General features: G+C 46.9%; 1 protein-coding gene across 2 annotated transcripts in view; it reads left to right on the forward strand.

Moving 5' to 3' along the window:
• Positions 1-22,623, forward strand: part of GARNL3 (GTPase activating Rap/RanGAP domain like 3) — a 99,222-nt gene that overhangs the window by 58,192 nt on the left and 18,407 nt on the right. For both annotated transcript variants that reach the window (XM_063144844.1, XM_063144845.1), the window contains exons 5-16: positions 348-466; positions 2,368-2,432; positions 4,478-4,541; positions 6,329-6,355; positions 8,583-8,658; positions 13,125-13,223; positions 14,644-14,747; positions 16,514-16,622; positions 18,256-18,301; positions 18,853-18,959; positions 21,290-21,405; positions 21,716-21,820. In XM_063144844.1, the coding sequence (XP_063000914.1) occupies positions 348-466; positions 2,368-2,432; positions 4,478-4,541; positions 6,329-6,355; positions 8,583-8,658; positions 13,125-13,223; positions 14,644-14,747; positions 16,514-16,622; positions 18,256-18,301; positions 18,853-18,959; positions 21,290-21,405; positions 21,716-21,820 (1,037 nt within the window). The remainder of the gene's footprint in view (positions 1-347; positions 467-2,367; positions 2,433-4,477; positions 4,542-6,328; positions 6,356-8,582; positions 8,659-13,124; positions 13,224-14,643; positions 14,748-16,513; positions 16,623-18,255; positions 18,302-18,852; positions 18,960-21,289; positions 21,406-21,715; positions 21,821-22,623) is intronic.

Here is a 22,623-nt window from a genome sequence, read left to right on the forward strand (position 1 = left end):
CGAGGGAGTTCCTTTCTCCCCCAATGGGAACATTCTTCCTTTAGCCGTGTTAGCACATCCTGAATTCAGTATTAGCTCCCTTGTTCAGCACTTGGCCTTTTGAGGACGTGCCGTGACATTGCTATTCACGCCCATCGTGGCTATTCACGCTCTCGAGGCTGCTGCGATGTGGCAGCTAAGGCCCAACCAGATGCCATGATGGAAATCCAGTCACAGATGTCCATCACCACCTCTCTCTCTCTCTCTCTCTCGGCTCAGAGAGACTGAGCTATGGGGGGGTGGGCTGTCCCACTTTCCATTGCATGATGGTTTTGCATTTTCTAATGGACGTTGCTTTTCCTTCCAAGTTCATCAAAACTATGTAGGAACGGACGCAGAAAAGAACCCCTTCTTTCTGTCTGTGGTGCTCTCCGACCAAAACAATCAACGTGTTCCTCAATACCGTGCGATCCTCTGGAGAAAAACAGTAAGGGACTAACGTTCTGTCTCCTCTCTTACGTTTACCTTTTGCCCTAATGTTCTATCACTGGGCCCAGTGCTCTTCAACATTTTTATTAATGATTTGGACGAGGAGGTGCAGGGAACGCTGATCAAATTTGCAGATGACACAAAATTGGGTGGGATAGTGAATACCGTGGAGGACAGAAACAAACTTCAAAGTGAATACCGTGGAAGACAGAAACAAACTTCAAAGTGAATACCGTGGAAGACAGAAACAAACTTCAAAGTGAATACCGTGGAAGACAGAAACAAACTTCAAAGTGATCTTGATAGGCTGGAGTGCTGGGCTGAAAACAACAGAATGAAATTTAATAGGGATAAATGCCAAGTTCCACATTTGGGAAATAGAAACCAAAGGCACAGTTACAAGATGGGGGATACTTGGCTCAGCAATACTACAAACGAGAAGGATCTTGGAATTGTTGTAGATTGCAAGCTGAATATGAGCCAACAGTGCGATATGGCTGCAAGAAAGGCCAATGCTATTTTGGGCTGCATTAATAGAAGTATAGCTTCCAAATCACGTGAGGTACTGGTTCCTCTCTATTTGGCCCTGGTTAGGCCTCATCTAGAGTATTGCGTCCAGTTCTGGGCTCCACAATTCAAGAAGGACGCAGACAAGCTGGAGCGTGTTCAGAGGAGGGCAACCAGGATGATCAGGGGTCTGGAAACAAAGCCCTATGAGGAGAGAGTGAAAGAACTGGGCATGTTTAGCCTGGAGAAGAGAAGATTGAGGGGAGACATGATAGCACTCTTCAAATACTTGAAAGGTTCCCACAGAGAGGAGGGCCAGGATCTCTTCTCGATCCTCCCAGAGTGCAGGACACGGAATAACGGGCTCAAGTTAAAGGAAGCCAGATTTCAGCTGGACATCAGGAAAAACTTCCTGACTGTTAGAGCAGTGCGACGGTGGAATCTGTTACCTAGGGAGGTTGTGGGCTCTACCACACTAGAGGCCTTCAAGAGGCAGCTGGACAGCCATCTGTCAGGGATGCTTTAGGGTGGATTCCTGCATTGAGCAGGGGGTTGGACTCGATGGCATTGTCGGCCCCTTCCAACTCTGCTGTTCTATGATTCTATGATTCCATGGCAATTCATGAGAAGGTGGCTGGGTGAGAGGGAATGGCACCAATGGAAACTGGAGAGAAAGGAGAGACAGGCTCTGGTGCTGTAGTTGATATGAAATAAACGTTTTAAATTTGGAAACAATGAAATGTTCATTTCATATCAACTACTGCACCAGAGACTGTCTCTCCTTTCTCTCCAAATTAATGGGAGGTGCCAAGCTGTCGAACCCAAGACTGAGAAGCAACCAATCATTTTAAGATTAGTATAGTTTGTTTGGTTTTTGCACTCCTGGCCTGTCGATTACTTACCGAGTGCATTCTGTGGAGGCCCCGTAAACCTTACCCAGAAACTGAAGTGGTGAAATGCACCACCAAACCATGGCTTGCAAAGCCGATTCACGACTCGTTGCAACGACTGAGCCGATGCCGTGGTTTGCGAGCGGCCACCGATCAAGATTCTGAAAACGCAGTTTGAAGTCAGTTTCCTTAGGCAAAGTGCAGTTTGGCATTGTTTCTAGACTTAACAAACCACGGTTTGGGACTTTTCCTGCTCTTGCTTTTTGGGATAGAATTCAGGAATTCTTAGAGAAGGCAAAGAGGGAACCCTCGCAGACCATGATTTCCCTGTATGTCTGAGGCAGAAATGATAGTACATAGTCCAAACTACAATTAGCAGAAACTATCCCTCCTGTTCATGTCCCATATGTATCCTTGGTTTTCTTTGCTATTTTTCTACTAATTTTTTGTTAATACATCTGATGTATTATAGCATCTCTTTTTTAACACCATTCTTTTATAGGGTACTCAGAAAATATGCCTCCCTTACAGTCCTACAAAAACTTTGTCTGTGAAATCTATTTTAAGGTAAGGATAACCTTGTTTTTAACTATGTTCCTTTGATGGTCTGACAAGTGAGCCAAGGCACGCCACCATGTGCTCCAAGAGAAACAGAAGGACAGTGCAGACATACTACTGGGGGGTCTCTTAGCCATGGTCAGGAGATGTGGGGTGGACTACAGGATGGTGTGCTCCCTCCCCCAAGCCTCATACCTTTCTTCTCCAGTGCACGTTCTCCCATCTCTTTTAACCATGGTTAAACATTCAGCTCAAACCAGCATTAGCCCTGGTTGATGCTACCTACCCACATTCCCTCTTGAACAGGGTTTATGAACCGGGTTCACATTTTGGTTAAGGAAGAGCCCTGATTAGGGTTAACCACGGTCAATGCCAGTATTGACGTCATGCTTATTTGAGGTTAATGCTGGCTGCTTTTATTTATTTATTTATTTATTTATTTATTTGTATCCTGCCTTTTGCCCAATACTGGGCCTCAAGGTGGCCTTACAAAATTTAAAACATATACATTTTAAACCTAGGAAAAGAAATGTACAATATATAATAAAAAAAATACAATATTAAAACATAAACGTTTAAAATACACAACAGTCTTACAAGTCCTTAACATAGATGGAGGGCCGGATTATTCTCCAAAGGCCTGCCGAAACAAAGAAGATTTCGCCTGCTTCCGAAAGCCCATCAAGGAGGGAGCCAGACTAGCTTCCCCGGGAAGAGAGTTCCAAAGTACTGGAGCAGCCACCGAGAAGGCCCTCTCCCATGTTCCCACCAAGCACGGCTAGTGAATTTTTTGCTGGAGTCGTGGGAGGAGACTTATGGGAGGGATCACACGATGTCCCGAACCACTACTATATCCTTAACCGTGGTTAAGAGCACACACACGCACGCTCCGAATGCGAAGTCTGCACCATTTCAGAGAAACACACCCCAAATTTTGATTTTGAAGAAGAAAAATGCCAGTTTCCCATATAGCAGTTGAGATTTTTTGGGGGGAGAGTGTTAATAAATAAACAAATACACAGATGTGTACTAAAAGAAAGCACCTTTCTTTGCACACTATTATTTATCTATTATCTATCGATTTGGCACTCTTCTATGAACGTATGCCGCTATCCCTTGGGGTGTAAAATACATTTACAGTGCAGTTTTCGAAAATCACATTAAAAGCAACAATAAAAACGAGCAGTAAAAACATTAATCACACTGGTCTGATTCAAACAACACACAAAGAATGAGCCACGGTGAACCTTTGACTTCGCCTGCTTCACATTGGGCTTGCATGCTCTCTTCTCCTTCTCTAGCAGAGCCGTGAGGAGGAGTTTGGAAACTTTCCCTTCTGTTTTCGCTTAACCACAGCTTGATGTGTCATCCGAACATTAACTCTGGTTAACGTTAATGGTGATTTCAAGTTGGCTTGTTTCGTATAAACCATAGTTAATCTTAATCATGGTTTGTTGGTTCGGACAACACAACAAGCTGTGATTAAGCCAAAATGGAAGCAAAAGCCATGCCAAAAGATGGGGGAGGGAGAGCGTGCATGTCCATGGCTCTCTGCAGCTTGTTCTAAACTGGCCTTTCCCAACCTGGTGCCCTCCATGTGCTTTGGACTACAACTTCCATCATCCCAGACCATTGGCCGGGGCTGATGGGAGTTGGAAGCCCCAAACACCTGAAAGGCGCCAGGTCAACATGATGTTCAAATGCAGGCAAACAAATGGTAGAATAAACACAGCAACGAAAAACAATTCCTCATCACTAATGAAAATTTACGGGTACCGATATGAGCAAATAGCACTGAAATCCTTTTATTCTCTCAGCATTTTAACAGTCTGTAAATTCAGTTTTAACTTGGCTGTTTTAAATTTGCGTTTCTGCACGGCTGCTGATTTTATCCTAGTTGTGCTTTTATATTGTATTTTATATCATGGTTTTATACTGTTAGTTTTATACGCTGAATGGTTTAAATTTCTGTGAACCGCCCAGGGAGCTTCGGCTATTGGGCGGTATAAAAATGCAATAAATAAATAAATAGATCAGTTTTGCTTGCATTTCAGTGCCATGAATCTTGACAAATTTGAGAAAGGCCCTAGAGAAATACTTCACCCTGAAATTCAAAAGGTAAGCTATGCAAAGGTTTTTGTGCGTGGAAGAGGGTTGGAAGGATGAGGGATTGGAATACTATTTTCTTCATCGTTAGACTCTTTATTTGGTAGAGCTGATTATGATGTCAAGGTTTGTTTATGGGGCATGACTTTCGGAGGGATTCCTTTGGATTACAGACTTCAGGAACCACATTTTATGAACATTGTGAGCTGCTTTGAGGACTCTGCTCAGAAAGTGGGACACAAATCTAATAAATGAAATAGTTTTCCACGGGGAGTTTGCCACTCAGGGAGCTTGTTCAGTGACAACCCCACGAGCTAGAATCTAGCCTCTATCTAATGGTCTCATCCTTTGCGTCCTTTGCTAAATTCTCAGGCGGAAATTACATTGCGACTGGGTTGTAGATGAATGTACATATTAAAAAAATATATCCCAAAGAATGTATGGTTAGTGGAATCTGTCCAAACCTGCAAAGAAAATGCACGATAGAAAGCGAAGTGCTCTCTTCAGGAAAAGCCTGTGTAAAGATACGAGTTTTAGGAAGTTGTCCGAATGTCCAAATTGTGGAGTCCGAAGATCAAGTGGCAGAGCGTTCCAGAGGGCGGGTGCTGCAGCAGTTAAGGGTGCAACCTGGTGCATGTTTAGCCAGCCATGCTGGGACTTTTTTTCTGTCTAAACAGGCATAGGATCGCACCTTAAATGTTCTGCTGTAAGTGGCATCCTCAGACGTACACCTCCGATGAGAGGGGCATAAGGGGTGAGGCGGGGTCCCTAAAGTAACCTGCTCCCAAGTTGTTAAGGGCTTTATATGTTAACCATATCTTGAACTGGAGAAGAGAAGGTTGAGGGGAGTCATGATAGCACTCTTCAAAAACTTGAAAGGTTGTCACACAGAGGAGGGCCAGAATCTCTTCATGATCCTCCCAGAGTGCAGGACACGGAATAACGGGCTCAAGTTAAAGGAAGCCGGATTCCAGCTGGACATCAGGAAAAACTTCCTGACTGTTAGAGCAGTACAACAATGGAACCAGTTACCTAGGGAGGTTGTGGGCTCTCCCACACTAGAGGCCTTCAAGAGGCAACTGGACAACCATCTGTCAGGGATGCTTTAAGGTGGATTCCTGCATTGAACAGGGGGTTGGACTCGATGGCCTTATAGGCCCCTTCCAACTCTTCTATTCTATGATCTCTTCTCGATCCTCCCAGAGTGCAGGACACGGAATAACGGGCTCAAGTGACAGGAAGCCAGATTCCGGCTGGACGTCAGGAAAAACTTCCTGACTGTTAGAGCAGTACGACAATGGAACCAGTGACCTAGGGAGGTGGTGGGCTCTCCCACACTAGAGGCCTTCAAGAGGCAGCTGGACAACCATCTGTCAGGGATGCTTTAGGGAGGATTCCTGCATTGAGCAGGGGGTTGGACTTGATGGCCTTATAGGCCCCTTCCAACTCTACCATTCTATGATTCTTTGAACTCGGACCAGTAGCTTATTGGCAGCCACTGCCGTTCTTTTAGCAAGGGTGCAGCTTGCTAAAAGAGTGTTGGAAAGGAGTTCCTAAGCACAGACATCAGGTGTGTGACCTGAGGTTATATTCCTGCTTTCCCTCTGCACCCACAGAGTATACGCCTGAAAGGTGAATGAGAGAACATCCCTAGGATCACCATCTGCATAACAAATGTGTTCGGCTACTGCTACTCTTGACCGATAACATGAGCAAGTAGCAATTAGGATTGTGAAGTTTTGGGTGAACATAAAAGCTAAAGATCTTTGTATTTTTCTCTCTCCCTGCCCCCTGCACAGGATTTATTGGTCCTCGAAGAGCAAGAGGTAATGCACAGACGTATCTCCTTAAGGCCCCATAAATATTGGTTTCCATTTGTTACAGTGTTTCCTTCCACTTTCGAGGCGATGCATTTGGGTGTTCGTTTATTATCATTGTCATTACACCCATGGGTGCTCTTGTGGGCCATTCCTGAGAGTGACGTACGGCACAATCCTATGGCTGCAAGAAAGGCAAATGCTATTTTGGGCTGCATTAGTAGAAGTATAGCTTCCAAACCACGTGAGGTACTGGTTCCTCTCTATTCGGCCCTGGTTAGGCCTCATCTAGAGTATTGCGTCCAGTTCTGGGCTCCACAATTTAAGAAGGACGCAGGCAAGTTGGAGCGTGTTCAGAGGAGGGCAACCAGGATGATCAGGGGTCTGGAAACAAAGCCCTATGAAGAGAGACTGAAAGAACTGGGTATGTTTAGCCTGGAGAAGAGAAGATTGAGGGGAGACATGATAGCACTCTTCAGATACTTGAAAGGTTGTCACCCAGAGGAGGGCCAGGATCTCTTCTCGATCCTCCCAGAGTGCAGGACACGGAATAACGGGCTCAAGTTAAAGGAAGCCAGATTCTGGCTGGACATCAGGAAAAACTGCCTGACTGTTAGAGCAGTACGACAATGGAACCAGTTACCTAGGGAGGTTGTGGGCTCTCCCACACTAGAGGCCTTCAAGAGGCAGCTGGACACCCATCTGTCAGGGATGCTTTAGGGTGGATTCCTGCATTGAGCAGGGGGTTGGACTCGATGGCCTTGTCGGCCCCTTCCAACTCTGCTATTCTATGATTCTATGATTCTATTGTCAAAATTTCTTTATTTCTTTATTTATTACATTTCTATACCGGCCCCATAGCCGAAGCTCTCTGGGCGGTTTACAAAAGTTAAAAACAGCGAACATTAAAAAGAATACAAAATTTAAAACCATCAAAAATATAAAAACAACAGTATAAAACAACAGTAGCCATTTAAACAACAACAGTTCTGGGGTCCGTTAAAAAACAAACGAACTTAGCCTACGTTGTTAAGTGCTGTTTAATGTCTGGGAGAAGAGAAAAGTCTTGACCTGGTGCCAAAAAGATAACAATGTTGGCGCCAGACGAGCCTCATCAGGGAGATCATTCCATAATTGGGGGGCCACCACTGAAAAGGCCCTCTCCCTTGTTGCCATCCTCTGAGCTGTCCTCGGAAGAAGCACTCGGAGGAGGAGCTTAGATGTTGAGCACAGTGTACGGGTAGGTTCATGTCGGGAGAGGTGTTCCATCAGGTATTGTGGTCCCAAGCCATGCAGGGCTTTATAGGTTAAAACCAGCACCTTGAATTGGGCTCGGAAACGTATAGGCAGCCAATGCAAGCGGGCCAGAATCAGTGTTATATGTTTGAACTTTCTGGTTCCGGTTTCCAGTCTGGCCGCTGCATTTTGCACAAGCTGCAGCTTCCGAACCGTCTTCAAAGGCTGCCCCACATAGAGGGCATTGCAGTAATCTAAGTTGGAGGTTCCCAGAGCATGGACGACTGAAGGAGTTGAAGAGAGAGAGAGAGTTTGGAGGCACCGCCCTCCCTCAGCAACGAATTACTCAGAATGAACAAGTACAGAAGGATTTGGAGCTTTATAGCAGGCCAAGGCATGGGATTTGCTCTTTTTTGCATCACCTGATTTCTTGTGCCTGGAAGTTTCTGGGCTGTGTCGATTGCCTATAGCTCTCTCCTCTGAGCAGGAGAAGAGGGTGTACAGGAAGTAGACCATCCGTGCCTAGCTGACAGGGCTCCTGTTTGGAACCTCTGAGCCCTCAACTGGTTTCACTCCACTCCACTAGGGTTGTAAAACTGTGGCTTTGAGCAGGTTTCGTGTTTTATCCTTCAGAACATGGATTCCACCCCCCACCCCATGTCGGTTTTGTGGGGTGGGTTAGAGAATTGTGGGGGCAGAAGCTGGGGGTGGGGGAAGTGACGGTAATAGAGCTTCGGCTATCGGGCGGTATAAAAATGTAATAAATAAAATAAAAATAAATAAATAAGGAAACACGATTCCCCCCCTCCTCCCCGCATCTGTTGATGCTCCATGACTTTAGCAGACCTGATAAATGATGGTGTTGCGAAGTTAGAAAGCAGCGTTTGGGCAAATGCACCACATTATTCAGATCCAGACTTTCCCCGGACGCTATGCTTTGTTCTCCGAGGAGGACAGGCCCGGCTCGCTTTTATTAACGCTTTGTTCCTGTCCCTTTCAGGGCTCTGTCAATTTCAAGTTTGGAATTCTTTATGCCAAAGACGGACAGCTAACGGATGACGAGATGTTCAGCAACGGTGAGTCTACGGACCTTCCCCCCCCCAACCGCCCCCCACCGTTGTCCCCAGGTGACGGGATGCTGTGGGTTTGTCTGAATTGTGGGGAACCCCTGGGTCTGTGCTGATCTTGGTTGAACTTAAATCTAGACTAGCCTTCCCCAGATGTGTGGGACTAGTCCCAGATGTGTGGGACTACAACTCCTATCATCCCCCAACCAGCAGGCCCATTAGGTGGGGATGATGGGAGCTCTAGTCCCACACATCGAGTCCCACACCATCCAGACTGAGGGCGGCCTTCATTGTTAACCTGGGGGCCTGACTGCACTCACCCTGACCAAGCTGTGATGTCATCTCCATCCAAACAAGGGCCGTCTTTAGAGTCCTCTTTCTTTTTCCCTTTCCCTTAAAAAGTGAACACTCATAATATATATATATCCTGGAGGTAGAGTGGACGGTGGGTGGATTTGAGGAAGAAACTGGGACGTTAAACTTGTAGAAAGAAAACCCTGAATAATCAGAAACAAGCGATTCTTAACCATACAGTATAAAACAATAAATATACGCAGTTAAAAACAAATTAAACCATTATCCAAGTTAAAACAATATATAATTTAAAAGCAACAGATGCAGTTAAAACAATGTGCCAGTGAGTTTAACCAACAAAGGCTTTGTTAAAAAGCCATGTTTTTACTTGGCGTCGAAATGCAATCAATGTTGGTGCCAATCGGGCCTCCAAGGGGAGGGCGTTCCACAGTCGGGGGGCCACCACAGAGAAGGCCCTCTCCCTGGTCCCATCATAATGTATATGTTGCGTTGGTGGGATGCGGAGAAGGGCTCCTCCAACAGATCTAAGGTCTCGGGCAGGCATATATAAGGAGAGGCGCTCTCTCAAATATCGAGGTCCCAAGCCGTTTAGGGCTTTAAACGTCATTACCAACACCTTGCACCAGCCTCATTCTACATAATTAAAAACCAATCCTTATTTCATGATGAATAACCTTTGGGCTGTAATGTATCTTAAACAGAAAACTATTTTTAGATAGATTTTTCCTCAAAAAGCATTTTATTAAAAAAATCCGATTTAAATTTTAAAAAATCCGATTTTTTTTTTAAAAAAATCATTGATTTTTATCCACCCTGCTACCTTATAAATTAGGTCAGGTAGCACCAGATTTTTTTTTATCCTGAGGAGGACAGGTGGTCTCCTCATATGGGTAGCTGGACAATCTGTAGTTCTTCATCGTGGTCTCTGTGCATCACACACATGGGCTCTGCGCCTGCGCGGAGGCTGAACTCGGAAAAAAACTTCCATAGCTAAGATTCTTGGCGGGAACCCCTCCTCCGCCGCTCTGTGCGCATGTCCAAGGGGTTCCCGCCTAGTCCCTCAGTTCTTCTTCGACCACCATCGCAGCTGTATCGTTGGGAACAACTTCGGCAAATCTGCAACACAAAAAAATAGCTAAGATTAGATTCCATTTCCAAAGAGTGCAAATAAAGGACAAAAGGATCAAGAACGTTCTTCTATTATGAACTTGCGATCTCAGATCGCCGCCTTAGGGCGCATGGCCCTCCGGGCCCTGTTTAAAAAGTGCACACGCTGTGGAAGCAAACTCCCACCCTCGGACGGCCACAGCTTGTGCCTCCTCTCTCTAGGGCAGTGGTTCTCAACCTTCCTAATGCCGCGACCCTTTAATACAGTTCCTCATATTGTGGTGACCCCCAACCATAAAATTATTTTCGTTCTTCTCTACACGATCCATTGTCATGGGATGGTGTGCTAATGAAAATAATACATAATAGCTTTAATAATACAAAAGATGATACATGACATAGTTCAGTCAATACTAAACCATCAGAAATATGTGTTTTCCGATGGTCTTAGGCGACCCCTGTGAAAGGGTCATTCGACCCCCAAAGGGGTCCCGACCCACAGGTTGAGAACCGCTGGTCTAGGGGAAGGACACATGGTCGAAGCGTGCGTGGCTTGCCAAGCATTCTCAAGACAAACGAGAAAACATCAAGCAGACAAGCTGTGGGCAGAGCTCTGGAGCAGAGCATTAAAAGCGGTGGACAGCCCAGTCATGACGGCACCAACCGCTCCCGCTACACAACAAATGTTGCAAGCCCCTACTCCCATTTCACCCACGAGATCAGGGAGGGAAGAAAGTACCCCACTGACTCCAGGGAGAGTATTGGCAGCTGTCTCCCTCGCTGTCAAAAATTGGATTGCAATCTCCTTGGGGCAGTGATCTTTCTCTCTCTCTCTCTCTCTCTCTCTCTCTCTCTCTCTCTCTTTCTTCTCCTTTTGCTTACATTTCTTTGTCAAGTTCACATACACATTGGTGACACCACATTCATAGCAGCAATAAATCAGCTGGACTTTCCCACCCCAAAAATAAAATGAAAGTCGCAGCTCCGTCGTGATCACGCTCCCAGAACGTGAACTTGTTCTTCGTTTTAGCACGTACTCCGAAGCAGCAAGTAAAAACGGCTGGCGAGTTTCTTGGGAACTCTGCGGCTCTCGGTTGTTATAAAATCCCCACCAAAGAAACGTTGGCGCAGATCCGTCCTGTATCCCTCCATGTGTCTCTGGGTTTGTTTTCCCCTCCCGTCTCCGAACGATGACTAGAAATATTTTCGCGTCGGGCGCTTGGAACATTTTGTGTTTGTATGACTAAAAGCCCTGGCAGGCTCTTAATGCCTTGGTTATATTTGCAAAGCCAACTTGACATATTTGTGTTCTCAACAGCCAAAGTGAAAGGAAAATATCAATAGCTCCCCTTCTTCTCTTCCCCGCTCGCCCTGCGCTCGTTTCTCATGTCTGTTTATCTCATTCTGAAGTGGAAGTCTTCCTAGCGCCACAATCTTCCGCCTTTTCAGAGGCAGCCTGAAAAATGGGGCCCACTTGAGCAATATTCAGCACGTCTGCCTGCCTTTCCTCTTCTTTCTCTCGCAGGATATATCTGGTCGTGACAGCTATAGGATTCCTCCGAGTTCCGAGGCGAGCTGCCTCGTGGAGCCAACTAGACGGGGCATTAAGTGCATCTTCGGTGTTTGATCATGCCATTTCTTCTTTATTTTACTTTTTTAAAATAACAACGAAAATAACATCGACTGGGGAGGTGAGGAGGGCTGATCGATGATCAGGATTGTCATGGAGAGGGAATTAAACCCTTCCTTTCCCTGCTGCGATAGCGAGGAAAATCATAGAATCATAGAATAGTAGAGTTGGAAGGGGCCTACAAGGCCATCGAGTCCAACCCCCTGCTCAGTGCAGGAATCCACCCTAAAGCATCCCTGACAGATGGTTGTCCAGCTGCCTCTTGAAGGCCTCTAGTGTGGGAGAGTTCACAACCTCCCTAGGTCACTGATTCCATTGTTGTACTGCTCTAACAGTCAGGACGTTTTTCCTGATGTCCAGCCGGAATCTGGCTTCCTGTCACTTGAGCCCGTTATTCCATGTCCTCGGAAGGTGCTCTGTGGCTTGGAAGGGGACCCTCCATTGGCAGGACACCCACCCACCCACCCACACATGCACAGCTGCTTTCCCTTCAAAATAAAAGTGGTCGTGTTAAGAAGAGACCAGCTGGATCTGGCCAGATGTTTCTCTGGTCCTGCAGCCGCCAACCGGGTCGTCGTCACAAGACAAATTTCGTTCTTAATCATTTCTGCAGACTTCGTAACAAGCCCCTGAAGAAGGCCTAAAAAAACCAGAGAAGCCGAAATGCACCAGGCTTTGGGGACTTTTCTCTCTTTCTGTGTACCAATGGGAAGCCCACGAGCAAGACTTAGGGTACATCTACACCAAGCAGAATATTCCACTATGAAAACAGTATATAAAAGGCAGGAACCACACTACTGCTTTATAGCGGTGTTGAAGTGCACTGACAACTGTTGGGGACCATTGGCACATACCATATACCGCTTTCATACCACTATATCCTGCTTGGTGTGGCTCCTGCCTTTTATATCCCGCTTTCATAGCGCAATATCCTGCTTGGTGTAGATGAGCCCTTGGTTTCAATGACACCCTCCATGTTCCCAGCAACTGGTATACAGAGGTATACAGCACCTGAGCCTTGGGGGGGAATATACAGCCATCCTCCTATAAGGCTATCAGTGTGCTTTTTGATGCAGAGGAACATGCAACACACCCACACCCACACTTGTATTCTGAGATGGTAAAGTCCAGAGAAGAGACGTGGGAGCAGTGCCACTCACATAATCGTCGTTTGATATTTCCCTGGCCTTTTAGACCAAACCCTGCCCCTGAGTTCTGCTAAAGAAAGGTCACCAGTGAAGCAAGTGGGTGTTTATTTAATTTAATTTATTTATTTATTTAAAGCATTTTTATAGCGCCACCTCACCATTTCTGGTATCATGGCGCTTTACAATCCCATATAAAACAATTCCGTTAAAAAACCCCTCAACCCCCCCATTAAGACAATTCCATTCAAAACCTTCATGATCTTTCTCTCTTGTAGAAACGGGCAGTGAAAGCTTTGAGAGGCTACTGAGTCTCTTGGGGGACACCATCACGCTGAAGGGATGGACCGGCTACAGAGGAGGACTGGACACCAAAAGTAAGGCTTTTTAAAAAAGTGGCCATAATCAGTCCCGGAGACCCTCTGCTGGGTGATCTGGAACAGATCTCATCATGCCTGAAAACATTCTATGTTTTGGTCTGTCCAACCTCTGTGTGCTGTTTGCTCTTGTTTCGGCCTGGGCAGCTCCAGAGTCTTGGTCCTGCGTCTATGTCAGCCTGTTGTATCCAAAGCCTCCTCTAAGATGAAATTGGTTTAGAGCTTCCATAAATATTGGTAGCTTCCAATTCCCATGGGGCGGGGGTGTTTTTAGGATGTTTTAGGGATGTTTTAAAGATGTTTTAATCATGTATGGTATGTTTTTAATCATTTTTAAAGTGTATTTTATATCATGTTTTTATACTGTTTGTTTTATACTTTGAATGGTCTTAGTTTTTGTGAACCGCCCAGGGAGCTTCGGCTGTTGGGCGGTATAAAAATGCAAATAATAATAATAATAATAATAATAATAATAATAATAATACCAGCCCTAAATTAAGAATGGCTAACTTTGGTGGCCCAGGGCAGTGTGTGTTTGTATTTTGCTGGCTCTGTAATACAGTCTCTCTCTCTCTCTCTCTCTCTCTCTCTCTCTCTCTCTTTTTTAAATTATTTAAACTATTAGTATTCTGGGGTCAGTATTGGTTGCATAACAGTGGCAGAGGTACAGCTAGGTCATTTTAGGCTCTGGACTTAATAGCCTTATGGAGGGGTGTTCCGTTCTGCAGATGGTAGCATGTACTACTCCACATACTTCGAACTGTGGCAAGCCGGCCCTGCTGTGTTTTGGGGCCCTCCTGCTCATTCTCCTGACTGGGCCCCTGACCTCTGCCCCAAGGCCCTGTCTTGAAGGCGCCATTGAGCAGTGGATTAAATAAATAAGGGTGCAGTCCTATGGGGGTGGCCATGTCCATCTGAGGCGGCCCTTGCCTCTGCGCTTCTCCCACTCTGCTGCTCAGCTAGACGGGCTTTTTTTACCCCTCTAGCTGAGGTGTTGGGGAGGGAAGGAGGCCGGAGGATTCATAGAGTCATAGAATAGTAGAGTTGGAAGGGGCCTCTAAGGCCATCAAGTCCAACCCCCTGCTCAATGCAGGAATCCACCCTAAAGCATATCTGACAGATGGTTCCTCTAAGTTGGACTCCCCGGTCCCCTTCCCTCTCCACCCACAGAAACACCCCCTTTACCTTCCCTCTGAAGAGCTCAGAGAGGCCGCTGGTAGGGTTCTCTCCATGCCTGCGGGGAGGGGGAGAGGACAGATAACTTGGACTCCTGGATCCGAGGTTGGAGGGCCAACTCTGACCTCGGATGCAGGTATCCGAGCTGCCCTAGGGCCTCCCCCCAGACGCTGTCTAGGGTCTCTAGGGTTGCCCTCTCAATGCAGCAAGCCTGTTTCCCTCACACTGGCCCTTTCTGTTGCAGACGACACCACCGGCATCTATTCCATCTACACCGTCTACCAAGGGCATGAGATAATGTTCCATGTTTCCACCATGCTTCCGTATTCGAAAGAGAACAAGCAACAAGTACGTGGTTTCCCCGTATTGATTTTTCTTAGCCCACCACAAGCTGCCGTCTAAGAAAGCGGGGTGGGGAGAAGAGGCGGAGGAGTGTTTCGGTGCTTCTAGGAGCCACCTCTTCGCCATGTTAATGTGTAAAGGACGCAGCTGGGGGACATTCACAGAAGTGGTGAAGGGCTTGGCAAACAAGTCCGAATCTACACCTTTGGCCCTTTCGCGGCGGAGGAGGGATGATTGCGATAGTTCCCTAGCTAGCATGGCTGGGGATAATGGGAGTTGTCGCCCAACGCATCTGGAGCCCAGCTGGTTGGGGAAGGTTCTTCTGTAGATTATCCATCTGAGCCTGTTTTGCTCTCTTGGAAGTAACGGCCTGCAAAAGAAGGGAGAAGTGGCTTGGGACCTCGATACTTTAGGGCAGTGGTTCCCAATTAGCTAAGTACTGGTATAAGTATAGGGCGGACCCCTTGTTTTTCAAATGCCAAGCCATGGACCCCCCCCTAGTTTTGAAAATTTTGTTATCTCTATGGTAAGTTACCTGTGCAAAGCAATTTTTTTTGGAGAAAATAAGGGGTGGCCCCTAATAAGCAAAGGATTTAAGGTATACTAAAAAAACCAGACCATAAAATTTGTGATGTTACCACGCAAAAACAACAATGATTTAGTTAGGAATGTAAAGACGAATTTAATTTTACTAACGTCTAGTTTACAATTGAGCAAATTATGACTTGTTTAGCAGCTACTAAACCTAAATGTGATGGGAGAAATCGTGCCTCTTTTTGTCCCGCACAATCCCTTCCACATCCGGTTCAATATGTCCTACTTTTAATCTCAAATCTGGATCAACATTGAGCGTATTTCCTTTTATTAAAATGCGGACCTTGCAGAGCTAATATGTGAATGGTGCCGTGGACGTCCTGGCTGGGTAACGTGGACCCCCTGGGCTCCGCGGACCACCAATTGGGAAGAGTGCCTCTCCCTATATCTAGCTGCCTGAGACCTGTTGGAGGAGCCCTTCTCCGTGCTCCACCAATGGCAGATATACGCTATGGTGGGACATGAGGCAGGGCCTTCTCTGTGGTGGCACCCCGGCTGTGGAATGCCCTCCCCCTGGAGGCCCAACTAGCGCCGGCACTGGCTTCATTTCGACGCCAAGTAAAAACATGGCTTTTTAACAGAGCCTTTGATGGCTAAATCCACCAGGCCTGCACACTGTCTTGTTTTAATTGGCTTTTACTGTTTTAAAATTTCATATTGGCTTTAACATATGAATGGTTTGATTTGTTCTAGAACTGTAGATTCATTCCATTTTATATGTATGATTTTATCTGTAGGCCACCCGGAGATCCCTGTGATATAGGGCGGGATATAAATGTTTTAATATATACATTTCTTTTTAATAAGGGAGGCCTTTAGGGCTCGTCCCTGGTTGGGCATTCCATTGGTTTGCAGAGCGACTCTGGACTCCAAGGTGCCAGAATGCCATTTGGTCTGTGCATTCTGGGCTCACACGCAAAGACCAGTTTTCAAGGGGGCTGGGAAGGATGCCATCCTTGCTGCAATGCAAGCTAACGGAAGGGAACTTGATCTGTAACTTGAGAGAGAGAGGGGGGAGCCGGGCCATTCCACCGGCCCCACTGAAGACCTCCCTCATGAAAGAATGATGGGCTCAGATTACAGGAAGCCAGGCTGTGGAAGGCGGCTACAGGGGACGTTGGAGTTTGGGGGGTTTTTTTGCACAGGGCCAACGAACCGGTTCTCCTTTTTGTTTTCAGGTGGAAAGGAAACGGCACATTGGGAATGACATCGTCACCATTGTGTTCCAGGAAGGAGAGGAGTCTTCTCCAGCCTTTAAGCCATCCATGATCCGCTCTCACTTTACACGTATCTTTTTCCACCCGCAACGTCCCCGTCTCCTTATTTGGTAGTTCCCCCCCCCCCCCCGGGAATGACTGGGACCCCACCCTGCAAGTTTAATTGTCCTGCTTTCTCGACATCATCCACAGAACACAAATGTGCATGTTCCCCAATCCACGTTAGGATTGGATTCACAGAATCATAGAATCATAGAATAGCAGAGTTGGAAGGGGCCTACAAGGCCATGGAGTCCAACCCCCTGCTCAATGCAGGAATCCACCCTAAAGCATCCCTGACAGATGCTTGTCCAGCTGCCTCTTGAAGGCCTCTAGAGTGGGAGAGCCCACCACCTCCCTAGGTAACTGATCCCATTGTCGTACTGCTCTAACAGTCAGGAAGATTCACGGGCCCGTCTCACGCACGGTCCCTGGGCGGACAGAATATTTAACCATGGTTTGTTTTCTCGAATCCCTAAACCAAGGTTTTGTATCTGAATCCCTAAACCATGGTTAGGGACTGACTGCGAACCGGCCTTGACAGTGGGAGCTACTTTCAGCCATTTGGGGCTCATAATAATTTAGCCCTCTGTAAGGCGATGCATCCTTAGAAATAAGATTTCAACAACCTTGGTGGTTAGAAGCCCAACTCCCAAGTGAAAGATGCAGTTTGGAATTTACATAGCCATGCTAATGTCAATAGATTTTTATCTTTCAGGGTTAGTTATTTTGAGGGTCCCGGAGACATCGGTGAGTTGGGTCCGTGCAAACCCTGCTTTGCAAGCTGACTTCTAAAGCTCTGTGCAGACATAACAGTTTTGAACCATGGCTCACTTCCTTTAGGCAGCGTGGTGCTGTATCTGAATACCTGAGCTGGCCGCAAACTAGGTTTGGTGTGACTCTGTTCAGACGACACGCTAAGCCACGATGGTTAAGCATTTTGAGCTAAACATTATGGCTTACCGTGTCGTGTGAACCATTCTTAACCATGGAGGCTCCATAGCCACCATAGTATAAATTTATTCTCTAACCATTTGCTGCAAAAGAGTTAGCGGCCTAACCATAGCTCATTGTGTTGTCTGAAGAGGCCCAGTGAGTTTCATTAACCGTAGTTAAGTGTCATACCTGTACAAGCAGGCCATGAGGTCATATCACACCTATCTGCAAGGGCTTCACTGGATATTAGTTCTTTCCAGGCACAATTCAAAGTGTGGGTGATGACCTTACGTCCAGGATACCTTAGGGACTTCCTCTATCTGTACCAGCCTGCCTGTGTCCAAAGATCTGATGGAAAGGACCTTCTCTATGTCCTGATATGGTGGAGGTTCAGTTGATGGGGATGAGAGAAAGGGCCTTCTCTGTGCCCGCAGCTAAATTGTGGAACTCTGCCCTGGGAGACGTAGTCCCATCCCCCTGTATGGTGTTTTGCTGAATGGCAAAACCCTTCCAGCTTAGACAGATAGATTTTATCCAACGCCTCCGTTTTTATCTGCTACACCTCTCTCCGATTCTATTACCTTGTCGCAATTTTATTGTATTTTATGGTTGGTTTTATTTCTTGCTCGTCGCCCTGAGTACGGGATGGAGTGGGAGGCGGCAGCGTTTCCACGGGATTGCCGCTGGCGTGGGAGTAGACGGATTGATCTCCTTAATTAACGCTGCAGATATTTTTGCCTTAGTGAGATATAATAAGCAAAGCGATAGTTACAGGTGGGTGTCAACTGTGCAGGAACCATTCATTCCGTTAATTTGACATGGCATGTTATGACTTTAGCTCAATGTGGTAGAAATGTGCCCGAAGCAGGGCGGGGGAGGCAGAAGGAAACCCGAAGCTAGAAAAAGCAACAAGAATAATTTCCTTAAAAGGCGGGGGGACGGGACTAATAAACCCTATTTATGTGTTTCAAGTTGCTCAGTGCCTTTTTTGAACGTCAGGAACCTGTGAAATGACAAAAGAAGTGTCCCTCTGAGAATGCACCGACAGCTTTTTGTTGGTGACCAAGTAATTGCCTCCCCCCCCACCTCAGAATTCAGTTCCCGAGATTTTGGGGTGAACGGTGTAATTTATGCTTATTTTGGAACCGTAAGCCCTGACTCAGGGTTAAAAATATAGAAGATGTTAATATTGCATCACACCAGAATCTTCCCGTGAGTGCTTGAAAGCTGGCATTTTCCTTTTAGGATTGCTTGTTTGTTTGGTGCTAGGCGTTTGGAATAAGTCATGTCCTGTCCCAAATAATCCGATGCGCTTTCCCCGTTAGGCTGAAAATCTTTTCGGAAGAAAGCGTGCCTCTCTTTGGACCCCCTCTTCCGTCCCCACCAGTGTTTACGGACCACCAGGAATTCAGGGACTTCCTGCTGGTGAAACGTAAGTCGGACTTACCGGTTTCAAACCCAAAGAGATCCTTGGTTTAAAGCAGCCTTTCCTGACCTAGCGCCCTCCAGATGTGTTGTACTACAGCTCCCAGCTTCCCCGACCATTGGCTGTGGTAGCTGGGGCAGATGGGAACTGGAATCCAGAACTGGAGGGCAACTGGTTGGGGAAGGCAGGGCTAGAATCCATTTTACAAACGATTCATTCCTTGGTAGTATGCGGCGATCGTAGAGGCGTGTTTTACATTGCGTGAAGATGAGTAGTCTGCAGATGAGATCATGCGCTTATGTTATTGGCTCTGCGCAATGTTTTAGCCCTTGGTCCGTCCTTGTGGCAAATTGTGCTAATCTGGATTAGGTTAGGCTGTTTGCAGTGGCCTCGTCGCATCATCGGGAGGCTCCCTTCTTCTTGAGTCACAGATCTCGGTGAGGCATGCGACAGGAGGCAGGCATCACTTCCATGCTTGTGAGCTTCCTCCAGGGCCATTGAGTTTATTTATATGTTATAGCACTTTTATCCTGCCCTTTAGCCAAAAAGGCTCCCAAGGCGGCTTACAAAAATATTTCTTAAGGCAGTCCCTGCCCACAGGCTTACAATCTAAAAAAAAAAACCACGACACAAAAGGAAAGGGGCTTGGGAGGGAGGAGGAAAAAGAAGCAGCAGCAAATTCAGGCACTAGATTCTTAGTTGCAAAGTTCAGCAGCTGCTTCCTTTCTGTCTGCCTGTAATAGCCTCATACAGATCAAGGCACGACGGAGAGGTGCCTGGCTGCCGCTTCCTTTCCCTCTGATGGCCTCAGCAGCGACAGTTTATTTATTTATATATGTATTGCATTTTTATACCGCCCAATAGCCGAAGCTCTCTGGGCGGTTTACACAAAGATTTCCTTTTACATACAGTCTCCATATACCTATTATATATACAGTACAAAACCAGACACAGACACACACGAACACCCAGGAGAGGGGAAAAGGCAGATCCCTTCAGAAGCCCTGCAGTTCGGGAATATTTCGGTAAAGCTCCAGCGTCATCGGGTTGGAGAAGGTGCTCCGCTTGGCCGCTGTTAACAACTTCCCAGCCCGCTGTGTGACGCCAGCTCTTCGTGATCTTCTACATCAGCGGAGGGCAACCTCGGGGTGGCTAGGAGCCATTTTGGCCCCCTGGAAAGCCCCCACCCTCCAAAATGGGCCACTTTCCACAGAGCACTGCAAAAACTCCATTGCTAAGGAAGCCGAAATCCCTACTTGTTTTCAGGCTCCATTTGGCCATTTCAGGCTCCCGTAGTGGTAGAGGCAGGCGGGCGGTCCAGGCGGGACCACGTGTTGCCCATGCTACACCCTTACGGGACGCCGCAGTGGTTGGGGAGGTTGAAGCCTCGCTTCTACGAGCACCATGCAACGTGCCCCGGAGAGGTGATGTTTGCCCTGTCCTGGACGGGGTTGCACTCTCCCTAAAGGATCGGGTCCGTAGTTTGGGGGTGCTCTTGGATCCAGAACTGTCACTGGATGCACAGGTGAACTCAGTGGCAAAGAGCACCTTTTATCAGCTTAGCCTGATCTACCAACTGCGCCCTTATCTGGACAGAGATAGCCTAGCTACAGTGATCCATGCTCTGATAACCTCTCGTTTGGATTACTGCAATGCGTTATACGTGGGGCTGCCTTTGAAAACAGTCCGGAAACTTCAACTGGAACAAAACAGGGCAGCACGGTTACTAACAGGGACTGGCTGACGAGTCCACATCACGCCAGTCCTTTTCCAGCTTCATTGGCTGCCAGTCCAGGTCCGGGCCCGATTCAAAGTGCTGATATTGACATTTAAAGCCCTAAACGGCTTGGGGCCAGGCTAGCTGAAGGAACGCCTCCTCCCATATGTACCTGCCCAGACCCTAAGGTCATCCTCAGGGGTCCTTCTCCGCGAGCCCCTGCCAAAGGAAGTGAGGCAGGTGGCTACCAGGAGCAGGGCCTTCTCAGCTGTGGAATGAGCTCCCTAAGGAGGTTCGCTTGGCACCTACATTATATGCTTTTAGACGCCAGGTGAAGACTTTTCTATTCTCCCAGCATTTTAACAGTCTATAAATACATTTTAACTCGGTGTTTTAAATTCGTAATTTTGCACTGCTGCTGTTTTGATCTGGCTGAGCTTTTATATTGTGTTTTATATTATGGTTTTATACTGTCGTTTTATACTTTGAATGTTTTTAATTTTTTGTGAACCGCCCAGAGAGCTCCGGCTATTGGGCGGTATAGAAATGTAATAAAATAAAATAACATAAATAAATAAATAATAAATAATAAATTTTTCCTGTGTTTGTTGCCTTCTAGTAATAAACGGGGAGAAAGCCACTTTGGAAACCCCAACGTTTGCGCAGAAGCGGCAGCGCACTTTGGACATGTTGATCCGCTCCTTGTACCAGGACCTCATGCCTGATATGCACAAGGTAAGCTCCGCCTCTCGGCGCAACACGAGAAGCCATGGTGGGTTTAAATAACCAACCGTCAACTATTTAAGCCACCATGGGTTATCGTGTTGTCTGAACCCAGCCACACAGTCTTCCTGGGGCTGTGCCGTTTTTTTTAGAATGCTGGCGAGGGATCTCATGGGTTTGAATGCTCCCCCATATGAAGGTCCCTTCCAGGTGAAAAACCACCATTTTACACACAAAAATTTAAAATATACCGTCTTCCAGATCACAAGCTCTTCATTAAAAGTCTCGTGGTTGTTTTGCCTTTTCCTTTCTTTATTTAAAGAACATGCTTAACAGGAGATCCTTCAGCGACGTCTTGCCCGAGTCCCCCAAATCGGCCCGGAAAAAAGAAGAGGCTCGCCAAGCTGAATTCGTCCGTCTTGGCCAGGTGGGGTGTGTGTGAATGAGTGTAACGGACTTTTCAGGACAAGATCACAGTCATAGAATCATAGAATAGTAGAGTTGGAAGGGGCCTCTAAGGCCATCGAGTCCAACCCCCTGCTCAATGCAGGAATCTGCCCTAAAGCATCCCTGACAGATGGTTGTCTAGCTGCCTCTTGAAGGCCTCTAGTGTGGGAGAGCCCACCACCTCCCTAGGTCACTGGTTCCATTGTCGTACTGCTCTAACAGTCATAGAATCATAGAATAGCAGAGTTGGAAGGGGCCTACAAGGCCATCGAGTCCAACCCCCTGCTCAATGCAGGAATCCACCCTAAAGCATCCCTGACAGATGGGTGTCCAGCTGCCTCTTGAATGCCTCTAGTGTTGGAGAGCCCACAACCTCCCTAGGTAACTGGTTCCATTGTCGCACTGCTCTAACAGGAAGTTTTGGATTTGTCTCTTGAGAAGGCAAGCCAAACATTGGGGGTCACTCTTCCACTGTCGTTCAGGGGTGGACAACCTACAGCCCTCAGCCTACTTTCAAAAGCCACCTGCAAGCGATTGATTTAGAGCCTTGGCAAGAGCAATCTTTAGAACATGGAAAGGGCCATGCTGGATCGACCCGGAACCCCCAAGCAGGACATGGTGCAACAGCACCCTCCCACCCATGTTCCCCAGCGACTGGTGCACACAGGCTTATTGCCTCGGATACTGGAGGTAGCACACAACCATGGATATCCAACCCCCTTTTAAAGCCATCCAAATGGGTGGCCATCACTACATCGTGTGGTACTGAGTTCCGTCATTTAA

This window comes from Elgaria multicarinata, chromosome 19 (assembly GCF_023053635.1).
Source record: "Elgaria multicarinata webbii isolate HBS135686 ecotype San Diego chromosome 19, rElgMul1.1.pri, whole genome shotgun sequence".
In the NCBI taxonomy this organism is placed as follows: domain Eukaryota; kingdom Metazoa; phylum Chordata; class Lepidosauria; order Squamata; family Anguidae; genus Elgaria; species Elgaria multicarinata.